We start from the raw sequence: 18,508 nt of genomic DNA, 5'->3' as shown, positions 1-18,508 counted from the left end.
ATCGACAAATTGCTGCTCTAAAAAAAGTCAGGTTGAGAGTCAAACCTTGGGGTTCACTAAAGCAGCTTCCACTGCTGACACAAGTCTGCCTCTCAGCATAACCACGCGACATTTTATGCCAGGGCAACTGCGAAGACTGAAACTCTCTTTGAAGACAGGCAAGCAGATGTATTGGAACAGGTATTGCTCATTTTGTTTGGAGTTTGTTGTTCTATTAGGTTGTTACTTGTTTTTAACCAGAGGTACTACACTGCTTAAATGCTCAATGACTAACGATCATTACAGCACTGTATGAAAGTGTTTGCTTGGTGACCCTGTGCTGTCTCTTTGTGACTGTTCTGAGCTCACCTGGAGGTTCAGGAGTCTCTTCTCAAGGCAACTGCATGCAAGAGGCACCTGTCAAGACAAGTTTGTTTCCATCTCCTGCAACCCAACTACTAGCACTTCCTCACTGTTAAGATGTCTCTTTCCTCCACCTTCTGTATCCCTAATGATAAGACAGGTTCTACAGGCCAGATGTTGACATCCTTTACACCAGCTGTGTCCTGGCTGACAGCTTGGGTGATTCCAACGGGTTGGCACGAGTGGGAACAGCCCCGCAGTTTGTGTTCAGTAAAAAGTACTGTTTATGATGCTCTGAAAGGAGGAAATGGTAAGTAAGCCATTGCCATGCTTATCATTAAGCGTATGCTTAAATGTCTTATTGAACAAGTGCCCAAAGCACCAGGCTAAAGCAAAACAGGTTGCTATTCTCATTTTAGGATTGTAGGTGCTAAATAAGCTGTTCCCTTTTCACCCCTGCTCCTCCCCTCTGACTCAGTTTTCCCATTAGAAAAACAAAGGAAATTATACTGATTTGCTTTGTAAGGCCTTTGGAAACAGCAGCTGAAAGGTGAACCAAAATGCTTCTTCACTCCACTGAGGACCTAAGGACATGTCTTTCAAGTAAGGAGTTTAATCATTCTCAGGAAGGACCTTCTACAAGCTGGAGGGAGGACCCAAGAACCACTGGACCAGTAATAACCATTCACATTACAGATCTGCAACAGCTATCTTGTCCCTCCTCCCAGGGGCAGAGTATGTCCCAAGACATGATCTGAGTTGTTCCTCACATCTCCTCCATAATTTTTATAAGGGCTGCACATACACTACAGACATGTGCAGACTTACCAGCGTTCATCAGGTCTGACTAACATAGCTATGTGAGCAGGAAGTGTGTACTGTGGACTCCAGCATACCAATAAAACTGCACTCATGATGAAAGAATTTGTTTAGCTAGTGGACAGCAGCGATTTTTACAACAGTAACACTTTGCTACACAGCAACAGTTACCCTCAGACTGCATTGTCAATACACTGCTATTCTCGTCCATGTAAAGCACTGATACAGCTTCAAAAAGATTTCCTTTCTCTGGCCTGTACTCCCACACTTTCAGGAAGCTGTTTGAGCCTCCCAACCTCTCATTTTCTAATCGGCTATTCCCACACACACACACACACACACACACACACAGAGACCTCAGCAACTCTGCTTCAAACCACAGAAGGCAAAAAATCCACAACCACTGCAGGACCATGGGAGTCAGCAGGTGTACATAAAAACACGCAGCAGCACTACTAGAGATGTAAGTGGTGAGTGAGACTCAGTTCCAAGAAATGCAGAGCAAGGGGCATTTTTTTTCTCATTGCAAAGTGACTACAAGTGCAAGCAAAATTCGTCAGGGGTCCCCGAGGGAAAGAAAACTCTTCCAGGAACCTATTCCCTTGCCCTTTCTCAACCCATTTAAGAACCCACAGTTTTTCATAGGGATACCTCACAGGCAGGCAAGATGCTTAAAGAAAGCTTTCTCTCCCTCAGCACTTCTAACGACCTTTCGGAAAAGCTGTTAAGTGAAGCTCAAATTGGCACCTAACTTCCAAAGGAAACCTTATCTCAGGAGTAAAACATGCAGGAACAGTCTTTGGCAGTAATGGGAGAAGAAAGAGGTGACCACTGAAGAGCTGGAGATAATGATGATTATTATTATTTACAGGGCTGAAAACATCCTCCCACACACATACACACACCTTTCTTTGTCTGTTGTATTGATCGAGCTGATCTAATTCAAGAATGGAGCTAACAAAAACAACTCTCAGAAACTAAAGTAAGCCCAGCAGGGGCAGCTCCAAAATCCTCTGTGCATCTGCTCAAATAATCTAAGAGGGATATACAAACAGCTGCTGCAGCTTGGAAAGTGCCTGTTCTCAAACAAGGTAGCAAACATAGACTGTTTCAGCCTACAGAAGGAAAATGAAGGGAGTAATGCCTGAGTAAATGCCTGGGAGCTGACTGTCAGGTCAGAGCTGCTGTCCCTTAACAGAGCTGAGTCCACACCACCAGTGACACAGGAGCACTGGCAGGAGAAGCAGGAAGGGTAATGCACAGACATGCAGCAGGGCTAGTGTAGAAGCTACATTTCTAAACCAAGGATTTCTATTCTTACCTAATTTGTTGCCATCCCCCCAAAAAATTTAAAATTTAAAAATTAATATCGCACTTTCATATCTGATAATTACAATGTCCCAAGAACTAATGGCTGTCTATTCACAGAGAACTGAATAGAAGTTCTCTCCTTTTTTAAATTAAACTCAACAAAACCACTCAGCATCAAACCTCTTCACTGTCTGATATCCATTCAGTCCATGCTGAACAGGTCTACAATACTATTTTCTGTACTACAGTACTACTAACTTGGCACCTAGGTACCTCTTTATACCGTGTGAAGTTTTCAGCAAGGAATAGTAGAAGAAAGGACATCACATTTCTGACATAGGACAAGACACAAAACCAAGAAAGACAACCACTTTAAACAAATCTAAAAGGGATTTAACAACTGGAGATTTCTTCCAGTCACACAAGGAGATGATAATAAAATAATAGCCAGATGAACAGAAGACAGAGGGATAGAAGTAAGCTGAACTAATGAGGTAGTTCCTGCACCAATTTCATATTTGTTAGAGACATTCTGAACGTTTTACATTTTGCGGGGGGGGGGGGAAAACAAACCTTTCCTCAGTATGTGAAACTAGTTAGTTTTCCAACTTTGCAGGCAATGCAGAGACTCAGGAGTAAAAGATGCCTCCATCTGATGCACTAAGAGCAGTAGAAAGCAGTCTTGTATCAAGTTGCAAAGTCTTGAGTTGGTGCAAGGGAGGAGACAGGTAATCAGTCACCTCTTGAAGCTGCAGAGAAGCAACAGCATCAGTGGTACCCACTGTTTGGGAGCAAGAATGGTTAGTGAGTTGTGTCTGCACTCCCCATGCTGCCTGTCAGAGACATGAAGCAGACTGGTATATTTTTTATAACCACGTTGCAAGGCCAGCATAGAAGATATAAGAAACATAAAACAAGACCAGTGAGCTGGCCTCACTTTCCATAGAAAGGATGTCACAAATACTTTTCATATCAAATAGCATATACACCTAGGAAAGCTATGGTGAGCATGGCTTAAAGAGTCAAAGAGTCATTTATGGACTGAACATAACACTTCCATGTTTGCATCCTTTGAGGACACAATTTTAATAGAAACTCTAAAATGACCTCTAGGTTAGGCATGTGGGACAGACTTCCTCCCCTGACCCAGGGAGGGTTCCTGCTTTGCTGCATGGTTAAACAGGTCCAGACTGTCAGCATCAGTGGTACAGAACAGCACGGATTTGCAATGAAAGTGGGGAGGTTTGGCTTTCAGTGTTTTCAGTTTATTTCAGAAAACTCAATACATGCAAGTGCCTCTTTCTATTAAAGCAGCGTTCTCTTACAATTAAACCTAAACAGCTCAGCCAAGGTGTGTTCAGAAACACAAAGCATGCCACAGCACCGTTGGAAGTCTGCAGATGACAGCAGCAAGGCCTCACACTGATATAAGAAGGTTCATTCATACCTCAGGCAACAGCTCTACCCTTCATTCACACTAGAAGACCAAACCATGGCTGCTTCAGACCCTTGGTGTCTGCTGGTATTAAAAACAAGGCAGAGACAGCTTCTCTGCAAAAGAACCGTCATGTTTTTCGCAACCAGTGACCATTTTTACTATAGTTAATCTATCTAGCCTAAAGGGACAAAAATAGGCATGAATACTTAAAAACTTTGGTTCTGATGTCAGGTAACACAGACCTGGCCAATGCCCAAAGCCTGAGTGGGAAATTCAGGAGCTAAGTAGTTGAGTGCAAACATCAGTGAGTAAGAAATTAAAGATTACCTACAAAACCTGAGCAAATAATACAGCCTTTGGTCACAGGATCATGTAGCTGCTGTGCTTGTGCACTGAGTTATGAAAGTGCAGGTCCAGACTCCACATGTGGTACACATACTTTCCTTCACTTTTGTATGGAATGATAAAATTAACTTCCTTGTGTTTAACACTGGGAAAACAGAATTCCTTCAGCTATCAGCATCTTTTGGGAAACTCTGCTCCTGTTTTAATGTAGTGGTAAGCAGGTACAATGTCTTTAGATATTGAGGCTCTACAGACAACACCTGGAAACAGCAAAGGAAGAGCCTGTCCCCAGAGGGACCATCCAGGCTGGTGCACTGGGACAGGACCTCAGGAGAGTTAGAAGTGAGCAAGTAATGCTTCACAGGCATCACAACTAAGTTCTACCTAAAGCCAGACAACTATGTATACCTACATGAGAGCAAGCTGTTATGGTATCTGCCCGCTGCAGGACACCATTCCAGATATGGCTCTTGGTAAAGGACACACGAGCATTTGCAGGTTGAGTTTTTTGGTTTTTAGCCAGCTCACTTTTCTACTTCTAATTGCTCATTAACTGCAGTAGCACAAGATATTTGAGAAATAGCTCAACTTGCACTGAAGGTAAACATTTAGTGTACAGACTGTCCCACAACAAGGTCCTCTCTGCTGGCTTACTCATTTCTTAATGGCTATGTGTAGAAAACCAAAGTCCAGGCACTCCATAAACAACACTTTCTCATCAATTTTCTCAGCTATTAGGAACTTGAAACGAGGAGTCAGGGACTAAAAGGCAAAGAGGTTGAACTATCAAATCAAAATAGTCACTCCAACACAGGTTTCAGGCATGTCAATGGAATAAATTAATAGAATTGCTGAATTGCCCCTGTATTGTATAATACCTGTTCATCAGCCACCCAGTGGCTCATGTGGGTACATATTTGTTCCATCTAAAGAAACGCATCCTTGTCTTGCAAGGAACTGTGTTCACTTGTCTCTTACCAGACATCAGAAGATGTGTGGCTGACACAGCACGCAGCATTTGAATTATCTAAAAATCTCACTATTTTTTCCACCCTCCATCAGCCAAATCTTGGGAGAGAACCTTGAGAAATAAAATAGGTCAGGGAACTTTATGCCAATAAATAGCATCACAGCCCAAAAGAAGAGTCAAGGATTTTCCCAAACAAAATTCACTGAGAAGTCCTTCATAACCTGAAGAACATTCTTCTTATGAATTTCAGATGGTCAGGCTACCTTTGCTGAGGAAACATCACAACAAGACCAAGAAACAGAGCAAAAGGTCTGATTCACATGAGAGGTTTTCTCAATTGTTATTTTTCCACTTGTCAGAGGCATCTGTACGGAGTCAAGCACCAAAGTATTTAAGTCCTAAATGGAAGTGGAAAAGCACAGTAGTTCTGGTCAGCTCAAAGGTCTGTCTAAGGTAGTACCACATTTCCAGCAACATCCAACAGGAAATGCTCAGGGTTAGAGGAATAAACTCTCCCTTGCCCACAACCCCAGAAATCCACAGGTTAGGGGCTTTCTGAGCTTTTTTTGACCACAGCTGTTATCTTTGCAATTCATGGTCCCAAACAGACTCATCTAGTGTGAACTGTCTTCTGAAACCAATTGCCTGTTTGTCCCTACATTACAACTCCCAGCAGCAGTTTTGTTAACCTCACTGTATGTTGTATGAAAACATACATACTTCCCTGTTTAAAACTGCTGGACGCTTCTATCTAATCCTCCCTGTTCCCATACAATGAGAAATAACCCTTCCCAATTTAGCTTCTTCCTGCTTCTGCCTCTCTAAAAGCAAATTTTTAGACCTTCTAAAGCAAATTTTTATGATTTTCACAGGAGTCTGCAATGGACCCAGCTGCTTGCCGTTGCTGCCACAGCAAACTCCTTGCCATCACTTCCTAATTCCTTCACTTTCAATCCCATCCTATTTTTCTGGCTCCTATTTTCCTTCTTACAATAACCTCCAGTCTCATAGCTTAGAGTAGATATATAGGAAAATAGATACCAGATCTCTGTTTGGTTCAACCCCCTCCCTGCCTATATATGTGTGGAGAGTCTCCCCATGTCAAAGCTTGCATCTTGCAGCAGTGCTGAATATCTTTAAATTTCTGAGTGTGTGCTGTGAGCACAGATAGGCTGAGAGCAGCACACCCTAGGAACCTTGGAGGAAGTCAAGACAGAAGCTTCAACCCTGAAGTGCAGGACTGCTCACCTGGTATCATCACCAGCGGCATGTGTCTACAAAAACCTGTAGGTGACCAGTGTGTTGGAACTTTCAAGACTATGATAAGTTTCCTCAGAAAATCCACAAGGACAAATTCTGAATAAAAAAATGTGTATTTTTCAAGTATATGTAGTAATTTTATTTCCGTAAGTATAGATACCAACCAAGTCATTCATTTTTGTGAGCAAGTAATTTGAACAAAAATATTCTGTGGACTAGTCAGAAGTGGCTCTTTTTCTCAGGTGTTATATAGAAAGCAACTTCCGCCATCCCCAAAAGCTATCATTCTAACCAATTCTAATAATTAATTCCCTTAATTTTTGGGGGTTTTGCTGCTTTTTCTCTTTAGAAGATGAAAATTTAAATATGCATATCGCCACTATAAGGTTTAAGTTTAAATATGCTCTAAAACCAAGTCTTGCTCCAGGCCAGCCATTCAGTGTCCTTTGTAAGCAAATCATCAACGGGGCTAATATCGATGCCTTCAATCCACGGCTTTCACACTTTCTTCATTGCTTTGCCAACCACCTGCTGGCAGTTTGGGTCTACAGAACTTCAGTTATTGTTTTGGGACAGACTTTTCCCTCTTTTTCAGCAAAATGGAGGCCAAGGCCCATACAAGTGAATGAGTATTTTTCAGATGACAGAGCGCTCTGTGGACCAACGAAAAACAGACAGAGAATTATGAAACCCCAGTCTAGACTGAAGGAAAACAGACCTCTCTTTCACCAGTATTTGAAGTTCACCTTGTAACTGAACTTGCTGAAATGATGTCTTCAAGTCTTCACCCCCTATGGACACGCACTAGGACCGTGAGGCTCTCAACTCAAGCAAGAAGAGCAAGCATGTCTGATGGGATAGGCTAGTCTAAGCACAGCATCATCTGCCAAGCAAACAGTGAGGGGGAGACCCAGGTAGGCACAGGCAAAGGGCCCAAGGAGACCACAGTGGTAAAGCATAGCATTATTTTGCTGCAGCTGTAGGCACCAAAAAACTACATGACGCCACTTCATTCCCCATCTGTGAAGCAGGGCAACCCTACCTCTCTACCTCACAGGGAACTGGTTGTGACAACAAACATACTAAAACATTGAACTAATGGAGACTTGTGAATATCTTAAAAAGCATACAGACATCTCTACTATAGGACATGAGTTAAAACCTGTTTTTTCTTTTAAAGAACACTACTATTATAAAGGGAACCAGGAGGCTTGTTCTGCATCTACGACGGCTTCCCTTCTTGTTTGCAAAGCAAAACCTTCAGGGTAAACTGGAGGAATATCCCTCATGTCAGCTGCTTTTCCATTGCTTCAGCCTCCCGTGGCTAAAGAAGATGGGTCTCACCGCTAAAGCATTAAAACACAGTATAGAGGGTAATATGAAGAAGAGAGGAAGAGGTTCTGACAAGCAGTGTATTCAAGATCTGTCAAGGCATTATGTCTAAACATTTACAATTTTTCTAAGCCTCTTCTTTTAAAAACTGAAATTTTAAAGTTTTTTTTTTCCTCATTTAAAACAAACGTGAAACTAAAGTGTATTGAGATCCAGTTAAAACTACAACAGCAGAAAATAATTTTGAAGATAAATCCCAAGCATAATATTTAGTGCCAAAGCATTAAAGAAAGTTCTACCATTCAAACAAGTGAGGCCCACTCTTGCACACCTAGACTCCAAGCTTGCCGAAGAGCCAAGCCAGCTTTAACAGATAAAGAGAGAATATTTTCTTTTTTCAGCTTCATCAATTAGTTCATTACAATGACTAGTTTACCCAAAGTTGGAAAATGCTTTGGAGTCGCAGAAACAGGAAGCTTGTTTTCTTCCTCCAGTCAACCAAAATGAGGGGTGAGGGAGCAAATAATACTAGATGAACATGACAGAAAACAATCAGTGTGATAAAAAAACAGTATTTCATGTGCTTAATAAAAAGCTTGTTATTTATTATGTAATATTACTTCAAAATGTATCAGATACTTCCATTTCATGTACAAAAATAAACCCTTTTTTTTTTTTTTATTTTACAACTACTTTTAATGCTCAGGGTTTTGATGTAGGAGACTGCACTTGTAATTACATTTCACTGCAAAGCCAAGTGTAGTCTATCATAAACAGCATGTAAAAGTAAAAAAAAAAACAACAACCAAAAACAATAATCCAGCAAAAAAAGTAATTCATTATTTTCCAAAATAAAAACCTAACTAAATCTGTATGAGGCTATGCAGTTACTTAAATAGATATCTGTGGACATTGTACATATTAGCAGAAAGGAAAACTAAATTTAGATTAAAGGCCATATTTAGCTGCATATTAATACATTTTAATGGCTATCTAACACCGCAAATCACTCTCTCTTTAGGAAAAATAACTAAAAAGTACACATACAAAACAGTATCAGAATTGATTTTGTATAGTCATTCCTCTGTTTGCCATTAAAAAAAAATAAACTTCAGTGTCAAAGCGTGATGCAAGGTCTGTACAAATGACAGTATTTCTTAGCAAGTGAGACACTTCAGCGTCTCAACACTTGGCCAGGCAGTGAAAGCAGCAACTCTTATGTCCACTGCTACAAGCTCCAGTTGGGACATCATTTGTCACATACGTGAAAAGGAGTTAATGCTTTTTATACATTTCATGTGAGTGATAATGGGAACTGGGAGACCTTTGGAAAAGCACAGGTAACCCACACTCGGCTCCCAGAAGCAAACAATGTCTTTTCCCCATAACCCGAAAACTTCTCTTTTTCAAATGCTGATCTGTAATTCCCATTCCACGTATTCCCTGAAGGGGTTTCCCTCTTTCATTTCAATCTGGGTAAATAAAGCAGCAAAGCCAATCTCTTGCTAGTAATCTCTAGTCCTAGCAGTCCTGACTTCACAAGTCTCTGAGTCACAGACAAATTCTTCCTCAGGTCTCTTCCCATTAACAATTAACTAGTCCTTCTTGAAATCAAGACTGCCGGCACTGAGACTTAGGAAATAATTCAGAAGAGATGAGCACTTAAGACCATCCTTCCAGGGTGCAAAATTTTACATCGGAGCATCTGAATGCCTATACATCATCAAGCAAGGCTATCTTGCCTGCAATCTGATTCCCAAAAGAAAAGAAGTCTCTGTTTCAGGAATGGCTTACCAAACAGAAAAAACAATCTTTCCCCTGAGAAAGGCTTTCCCCCCATACAGGCTGTTAATCTTAATATCATCCTCATATTCCTCTACCTTCTTTTTCAAATCCATTTGTACTTTTAGCCTTCATACCATCCTGCAGCACTGACTTCCCGAACTTAACACAGATGGAATAAGTACTTGTTTTAATCTTCCTGGCTAGTAATTTCATTGCCTCCTCTAGTTTTGTACTATCAGAAATTGCTCTCTGTACTACACTGCTGTGCAATTTCAGAGATTTCTATTATACCTCCCTCAGCAGTCTCCAACCCAAAAAGTACTTGGCAATATAGCTTCTCTTCCTGTGGAAGTTTCCCCAGGTAACTTCACTACTCACTTCTGTGTCTTTTTCAGTGCCACTGCAAACCTGCCTAGTTGTCAGAAGAGCATGCCATCATCAGAACTGATACACAGCACAGATTCAAACTTCAATATACAGATATTTTATATTTTACTGCCTGCTGCTTTCCCACTATGGTTTTATTTGCCCATTTCACCCCAGACTGAAAACTGAATTCAGTAGTCTCTTGTATTCACTAACCAAACCATTTCCAAAAATATGAACCCAGATGCCAGAACAGTTCTGCGAGGTCTATCAGCAAACAGTACTGAACAGCTCAAAGAGACCTCACTGTATTTGTTAAGCAGAAAAGCCTTAAGGAGTACCTCACTCAAAACTACCAAGAAAAAAAAAAAACTTGAACCCTGTAATTTCTACCTACTTCTCCAAGCCTGCAGCCACTGCCTGTCAACATGGTTCAGTTGGCTGTACTAATTGGCACTGCATACACCATCAATTCACTCTTCTTACTTTGAGGTTGTAATTTGTCCCTGTTGGGAGGTAACAAAAGCCAGCACATGGTCAGTCATGGATGGCTCTGGTGACTCAGCTGGTGTGAGGCAGTTTGTTAGGACAGTGTATTTGAGCTCGGTGTTTACTGTGCAATGTGTGATACATATCCCAAGCCACATGCCATGAAATATTTTACAGCCCATAACCTTCTCCTGGAAGCTGCTCCCACAGTCTCCCCATTTGCTCAGTGACACAACCACTCAATCTGCCAACTGAGAAGTATCTTTTATACCCATCAGCACTCCTGTTCCTGCAACTTGGTGCACTTCCTGGCACCCTTAGCAGCATCCTCATCCCTCTGTAAAAACAGCTCAGCCCTTCATTTCCTCATCCCCGAGGAGATGGCAGGTCTGTCACTGAGTTGGGCATCCATGGGCATGGCATGGTTATCCATGCCAGGTGGGCATCTGGTACCTACATGTGCCTACACCAGGCTGCCCAACCCAGCACAGTGGTGCTCTAAACTGGAGGGAGCTGTTCCTCTGGAGCTGGAATGATGCTGCTGGGACCACAGCCACCACAGTAGAAAGGCAGTGACACAGCTAACAACTGCCCATCAGCACTACCTTGATTGCTCTGCAGGCTTCAAGTTGCAACCAGCCTTGCAGTGGTGCCCACTGGAAATCTCCAAACAGCTTCTCACAGATGTGGCAAGGGAGGACCCATCTACCGAGGAATATTTTTTCTGATAGCCTCCAGTGAGACTCATCCCAGAATCTGAAGTTCCTCACACCCTACTACCTCAAACCTGGGCAGGTCTGACAATGCTTGACTTTGCTCGTGTTTTAAAGCACATCACAGGTAGGAAGATGAGAACTAGCCATTTAAGTGGGAATATGGTGAAACAACAATCTCAAGTCCTAACCCACCAGAACTAAAAAGGATTGGTTGTCATGGTGTGAATCACAACAGAGACCTCAAAGGAGCTCCCAGAAAGTGGGAAGGAGCTCCCCAGCATCGCTGTAATGCTGGGTTCGCTTCATTTCACCTCCAAGAACATCAGCAGAGCTTTACAGTGCTCCATCAATGATGGAAAGTACTTTTATGTGAAATCCTTTATAAGAAAAAAAGGAGAAAGATGAAAGGAAAATGCAGTTCACAGATACAGAATGCCTTGTTGTAGCCCTACTAATTGGATAAATCTGTCTCTGAATTCTATCTATAGTACTACTATCTCTGGCAGTTTTATTAGACATTTCATTTACCTGGTAGAAATCCAAGCTCCTAGATTTTCACTTTTAGAAAAGAATTGCAACTTCTCCTGCATTTCATCAGTTTTAAGGATAATCCTGACTGGATGCCAGTTGGTTTTCTCCAGATTAAACTCCCAAAACAAATAATTTACAATTTCTTGATCAGACTCTACTTGAGCTAGCTAGAAAAAGCCCAAAATAAAACCTACAAAAAAACCCAAGCAAAAACCCCCAAGAAATCACTCGTTCCTACTTACAATCACATTTAATGTTATTTTAAAATTAAACATCCAAACTCGGGATTTCATATTAGCCAATTGTTAATAGTTTAACATGTGAGGTCCAGCTGTCATATTCAAATTTTTTTTTGTGGAGTTGTACTAACATTTGGCTCTTGCAGTTACACCCATGTGCAAACATTCCATAGAACACCAACACACACACTACAGTGAGAATCTCTTTCATACCAATTTTCTCTCCAGTCTTAACTAGGAAAGTATTTGCAAACTATAGAAGAACAACTTAGAAGCAAAGACATTGCATGTGGTTTAACGAGGAATAACCTTTGGAAAATCATTTAGATGAAGAATCATTTATAGCTTTCCTTAATTGCTATACCCTGTTCACTTTGGAGCTCAGTAGCATTACAGAAGATGAGCAATACCATTATCAGTAAAAAGCTTAACTCTTTTCAAACTCCTTTATCTTGGCTGGAGTTTTCTGCATTTATTTTATCCAGCAGTGCCATTTTTGTAAAAAAAAAGGTCTCTAATCTTGAGACCTATATGCTACTAAAGAAGTAGATGAAGAGAGTAGCTCTCTTCTGTGCTTTAACAAAACACTGCCTGAAGACAACTCCACAACATTAGAACCAATATGGTCTAAATTTGGCTTGGATTGTAAACCTGAAAAATAACCCACACTTGCAGGAATCAATTGCCACAACTCCACTGTTAAAGGCACAGAAGTTTTGGTGGCCTGTCTGCTCTCTTTGCTCAGGTTGAACCTGAGCATAAACCTGGAACTTGGTTTGGCTTTTTCATGAATGCCTAGAGGAACATCCCACCCATGGGCTGTTCTAGGTGGCCTCCTTCCTTCAGGAGGCATGGGGACACCTTACATCCTAAAAATAGTGTTCTTGTGACAATGCTAGCAGTTGATCATTATCCACTGTCTTTACCAGGGGGTCCTCCCTTGTCAGATGCTGAAGTTGTATTTGATCTAATAGAAAGTGATGCCCTCCTACCACCAGGAAAGAATAACACCTGGGACAACTGAGTATGCAGCCTCCTCTGCTTTCAGCTTTGGGGAGCCCTGGGAAGGGCTGTGGTCAGGGCAAGGTGGTGGGGATAGCTCTAGCAGTCACATCTGGCTACCATCCCTTCCAGGTGCTCCTGCCCTGGACCAGGAACAGGATTGTGGCAGAACAGCTATGCCTGCAACATGTGCCAGCCTCTCTGAAAGCCACCTTCAATGCAGGCTGCAGGCACAGAAATGCCAGCTTACCCATGTGGGGCTGATACAAACATGAGGACACAGTGAAGCCATAAGATCTTGCTCTCTCTGACTGCTCAGCAGAGGTAGGCAGTCCACACCAAAAAAGCCAACAGACAACCAACCACCACCACTCCCCTGCTCCCAAATGCTGTGTGAACTAAAAAGCCAGGAACAAATTGGATCACTCTATCATTGATTTCTCTAATAAACACAATTTGTTTCCATGCTGCATTACAAGTGCTAAGTCTTGCCACTGCCCTGCATAGGTAAGTTCATTATTATTTTGTTTCACAGATACAGCCAAAGTGATCATTTTCAGAAGCCCTGGATTTTGAGTTGCTGGTTCTTCAGGGATGCCCCGCTCAAGGCAGCAAACTACAAATATTCCACAACAAGCACATGCAAAAAACCCAAACACAAATTATCCAATTTTTGGACTGTAGGTCAGAACTACATGAGTGGCTAAAAACACAGGCTGCCTTAGGGAGAGCCCTTTCCCACAGTAAGCACTTTATTAGGAAAGCTTTAGTCAGAAGACTTCAGAAGACACATACTCAAGAACCCAGATAATTTTTCTAAAAGGCAGAAACGTCACTTATGTGTAGATTTCATCTCCTGCTTATCATCATTTCTATCAGCAGAGCACCACTTAGCCACCTCCCTCCAAAAGACACTTTGGGATACATGGTGCAATAAGCATATAAATTATCACTAAAGTATACTCTGTTTCATTGGGGCATTTCAGATTCAAGATGCTGTTTTAATGGGTTGCCTCTCAGGAAACCGCCCTCACCTGCAGTGACACATTGAATACTAAAGACTGGTGTTTAATTGGGGCAGTGCTAGTAAAATTTTGCTTCAGAGGGATTCAATTTAGGTGGTGCCAAGAAATTAAGTGATTTATCAGGTGTTAAACAGTATGTACTTCTAAACTCTGGTCTTCTACCATGCAATCCTACACCCACTGAACTTAATGAGTTTTGCCATTGACAGTACCAGAAGGATCCTCCTCCTAGTAAACAAGTTAACTAGTAAACATTAAGGCATATACTGTGCACTAACAGATACTCAGCCTTGGCTAAGGGTAACGGGATTCTGGCTGTGTGATGCTGAACAGTCCTTCATCATGGGAAGTCTTCAGTGGGAGAGGGCTCTTTGCAAAAACAGCATCAATGAAGTATTAGGAGACATAACCTATTAGCTAAAAATTAAGTAAATCTGGGGAAGCCAGCTAAGATTGAAAGCTCAGACACTCTGCTGATTGTTTGCCCTTTGGCTTTTCTGTTTTTCCTCTCTCTTATTTTAAACGATTACAAAGTACATCCTCCAATCCAAAATGAGCACCCATGAGACAAGTCCTGGAGCTACAGGTTTACTGTGCTGACTCCTGTATACCTGCACCACATACAGGTCAACACAAGAGAAAGTGCCTATATCCCCCAGCGTGCATCTAGAAAAAAACCTCCACTGAAACCAGTTGTGAAATCTGAATCACAGTAAGGCTCTGTGCCTTCACTGCTGCCCACAGAAAGCACTCTCAGCTCAAGCATCAGCCAGGTGGCACACAAGGGAGCCTGGGCTCAGAGAAGCCCTGGTCTGGGAGACCTGAAGCAGCTGATCTCCCCCCATATCCCCAGTTTTAGTTTCCCCACGACTCCACACTTGTGCCAGCACAACTGTTTGTATGGTCACATGGTAAATCAAACAAAACAACTCATATCTATAAAAAGGAAAATAAACTGTGTTCTTTGGGACCCTTCCATTTGCCTACTGAATTTTGAGTCTCTGCATGACACCACGGCTATATTCTCAAGGTATAATAATTTCAGGCAAAAAATAAGGAGATCCTGATAATTAGAAAGCTCCAGGTGAAGTTTTAAATAGAATTTACCATGAACTGGACCTTAACCACAAAAATCATCAGCTGTGTCTAAACTCCTAATCCTGTCTCCTGTTGAGTTTTTGCTCTCATGAAAGCCTTTGCAAAATGTTTACACTCTCCTAGTGCCTCAGTTCTCCCATCTGTGGGAGGAGAGGTGAGGCCGAAAGGATCACTTGCCAATACTGTAATGAGTGCCAACATTGTGGTAGTGTTTACAATAATATAATCAGTTAACTACTATGGCTCAGGATCAGAGGAATAGGTTTGCTACCAACACAGATATTCCATCAACTGGGGAAAAAAAAGTGTCTGAATACGACAACCATACCAAACACCCCTTCCCAACCCACCGCAGAGTCAAAGCTTCAGACCGTCTCGGACTGGAGACCGACACAACCCCAAAGCCTACCAATTCATGCAGAGAGTATACTGATGCTCTAAGCTATAGCAAACACTTCATTCTCATCTCTGACCCCCAAGGTTTTATTTTTTAAACCCCAGTGATAACTTCTCTCTGCAGCTTTAGACTCTACACACACACTTAACTTCTGTGCTACAACAGCACAGCGGGACTGCTTGCCATCCACCAGGCAAGCACACATCCAAGTGCTGGCAAGGTCTGGATATTAGCACTGTATTTTTCATTTCTCAGAGAAGGAGTCAGTAAGCAGCTGGGGTATAAGCAAAGCACTAGCCTTAACTCTTTGCTGAAGCTTTCCATGGTTCATCACCACAGGTATTACAGCATTTACTGCGTGCACCCTTGTCCCACACCCAAGGAGGAAGAGGAGAAAAAACCCAAGCAGAAGAACAACAAAACAACACAGTCACCAGCACCACTGCTTCCAGTTCACAGGCTCCTAATGAAACTTCTGACACCCTTGTAGCACAATACTTGCCTACTTTTCAGAACAACACAGCAGCTTAGCAGCGAAGTTGGGGTACAGTAGGGACCTTGCTCCTCTGCCTCAACATCAAGCTCCATGCCACCAACCAGACTGGAACACTGAAAAAACTATCAATTGTACTCATATAATCACACTACCAGTTAAATAGCTTCTCTTAAATCCAGCTGCTGAGTACAATCACCTCAAACACTGCTTGGTTGAAAGAAGAGTCAAAGAAACAATGGTAGTTTGAAAAGCTGAAGTGAAAGTTACCCGGAATGGGTAACTCGTGAAGAAAAGCTTTCATTTGAAGTTCACATTTCTGTCTGAAAAGTTGTACTTTCTGTATTTGAAATCATCAAAATAACCACCAGAGAAGCCAGTAACAGCAGTTTTTGTCCTCTGACAAGATAATTGGAAGGGTCTGCATGGAAACTGCACATAAACAAACTATACATTAAAAAATTAAAGTAAGTTCAGATCATAACGTTTAGAATTAGTAACTTAAAAAAAAGTTTTCCAATGTCTGTCTAAATGTAATGAAAATTTGGCATTTATTCATTACAAGACTGAAGCAGAAGTTTGCTTGTATCTCTCCTGCTAGGTAGCTGATTCCTTACAGTATGATTCTATAATGTACCTTACTGTGGCTAGGGAAGAACCAGCTTTACAGTTCCTGAAATCAACAGTAGAATTTCTCCTGACTTCAGTAAGAGCAGAAGTAAGCCTTGTATTTTCAAAATGACACTGTGAAAAAACAAGGAAATACAACTAATATGACACTACTTTTTCATGACATTCATTTGTGTTCTTCTGTCCAGAGAACACATCCTACCTTCCCATAGGGTTTACTAAAAAAAGACAAGTAGTAGTTATATTTAATTTTATATATATAGGAATTCAATGAGTCAATTGCACACGTTTTGCCTGCATTAGCATTTCACCAATACTGTAACGCACTTACAATACCCCATTATCCAATTTGTGTGTCTGTGCTATGAGAAGTCAAAGTAGACTCTAAGCCACGAGACTTCACGGGATACAGGCCTGACTGCATTTAACTCAGCAAGAGAAAATACACCCAGAAGCTTTCAAATTGTGTTCATACCGTATAGAACGCAAGACTCCCCCGAACACACACGGGACAAGCAAACAAAAGAACATCATGCTGAATAAGTGTTTATGCTAGGCTCTCCTCCTTAAGAGAGAGTCTGGAAATCACCTCTTCCTTCCAGAGTGGGAGAGACAACCACAAAAGATCTCTTACTCGGGCAGAATTAGTCAGGAGCAGAAGGTAGACTCCTGGTTTGCAATAAGGCAAAGTGTCTCCTAAACAAAACACAAAACTGAGAGGCAAAGGAGAGAGGAAAGCACTGTTTCTAATGGGCTGCTAGATAGGAAGGGTCTGGACAAAAATGGAAACTCAATTTTGCTTCCATTGTCTCAGCTTCATGCTACCTCCACTTTAAACAAGAAACTTCACGGGGTAACCTCCTTTTCAACAGGCCAAGGCACCGAGAAACACATGCCCCAGTCCCTGGTAGAGAGGGCCGGGCTGCGCAGTCCTAGCTCCCCTACCTGCCGGTCGGCAAGCGATGCCAGTAATTGCAGCGCCTAAAAATAAAACATACTAATGCGGATATAAAAAAAAAATTAAAATAAAAAACAAACAAAACAAAACAAAAAAACCCCAAAACCTACAACTCACCGCTGGTGGAAGCAGCAGCGGTTGCATCTCCCGGACGGCAGAAAACTTTCTACGAAGTTGCTGGCGGGAACGGCGGGTAGCTGGCCCCGGGGGAGGCCGGGCCGGGCTCTGGGGCTCCCTTTAAAGCTCCCTGCCGTGAAGAACCACGCCACCACCAAACCCGGGTCGCGGCTGCCGTGTCCCCTGGGGCTGCGCAGGGCACTGACAGCCGCCGGGAGCCCCGTTCCCCCGCCCGCGGCGGGAGCCAGCGCGGGGAGCGCCCCGCTCCGCGCTGCCGCACCCCGCGAACGCGGTGGGGGGCGCGACCTCCCGGGACTGCACTTCGCGCGGCGTAAAACGGAAGAGAGAAAAACAGTTATTTTCATCAAAATAACCCTGGGCAAAACACAGCGAAATCCACCGCCCCGAGGCGCCGGCGGACGCGACCCGCGCTGACAGGGGCCGGACAGAGGGACGGGGCTTTACCTTGATGCAACACTGAGCAGAAGCGTCGGACATCTCTCAGGAGGGACTCTGCGGAGCCCGGCGGGGCAGGCGCAGACGGGCAGATGGGAAGTTCTCGGGCTTTCCCCACTTTACGCTCCTCTCCCGGCCCGGCGGCGCGGCCCCACCCGGCCCGTCCCCTCAAGGGGAAGTTACCGCCGGCAGCGCGGCCGGGGGCGGGCGCGGCGCAGCCGGGGCTGGGGGGTCACCCCGCCGGTCCCCGGTGCCGGGTCCCCTCCTCGATCCGCCGCCGCCGCCCCCCCCGCACGCCGACGGCTCCGCGCGCGCCTGCCCTGCGCGCTCTCTGCCCGCGCAGCTCCGCGTGAGAGGCGATGGGGGCGGGGGAAGAGGGAGGGGGCGCG

At 43.2% G+C, this 18,508-nt stretch overlaps 1 protein-coding gene across 4 annotated transcripts in view; it reads right to left on the bottom strand.

The window, feature by feature from the left end:
- LOC135414011 (transcription factor ETV6) overlaps nt 1-18,267 on the bottom strand; it is a 135,530-nt gene extending 117,263 nt beyond the window's left edge. Inside the window, exons 1-2 of one of the 4 annotated variants that reach the window (XM_064654240.1) lie at nt 18,129-18,254; nt 3,046-3,221 (exon numbers count right to left, since the gene is read on the bottom strand). Coding sequence is in view for 2 of the 4 variants with exons in the window: in XM_064654236.1 (XP_064510306.1) it covers nt 18,129-18,161 (33 nt within the window). In the remaining 2 variants the exon portion in view is untranslated. Of the gene's footprint in view, nt 1-3,045; nt 3,222-18,128 lie in introns of all 4 variants that reach the window. The other 3 variants (XM_064654236.1, XM_064654237.1, XM_064654238.1) reach the window with 3 other exon arrangements.
- Between the last annotated feature and the right edge of the window lie 241 nt (nt 18,268-18,508).

The sequence above is a fragment of the Pseudopipra pipra genome, chromosome 5 (assembly GCF_036250125.1).
Source record: "Pseudopipra pipra isolate bDixPip1 chromosome 5, bDixPip1.hap1, whole genome shotgun sequence".
NCBI lineage: Eukaryota > Metazoa > Chordata > Aves > Passeriformes > Pipridae > Pseudopipra > Pseudopipra pipra.
The sequence above is the reverse complement of the archived record's forward strand: the minus strand, read 5'-3'. Positions and strand labels throughout refer to the sequence as shown.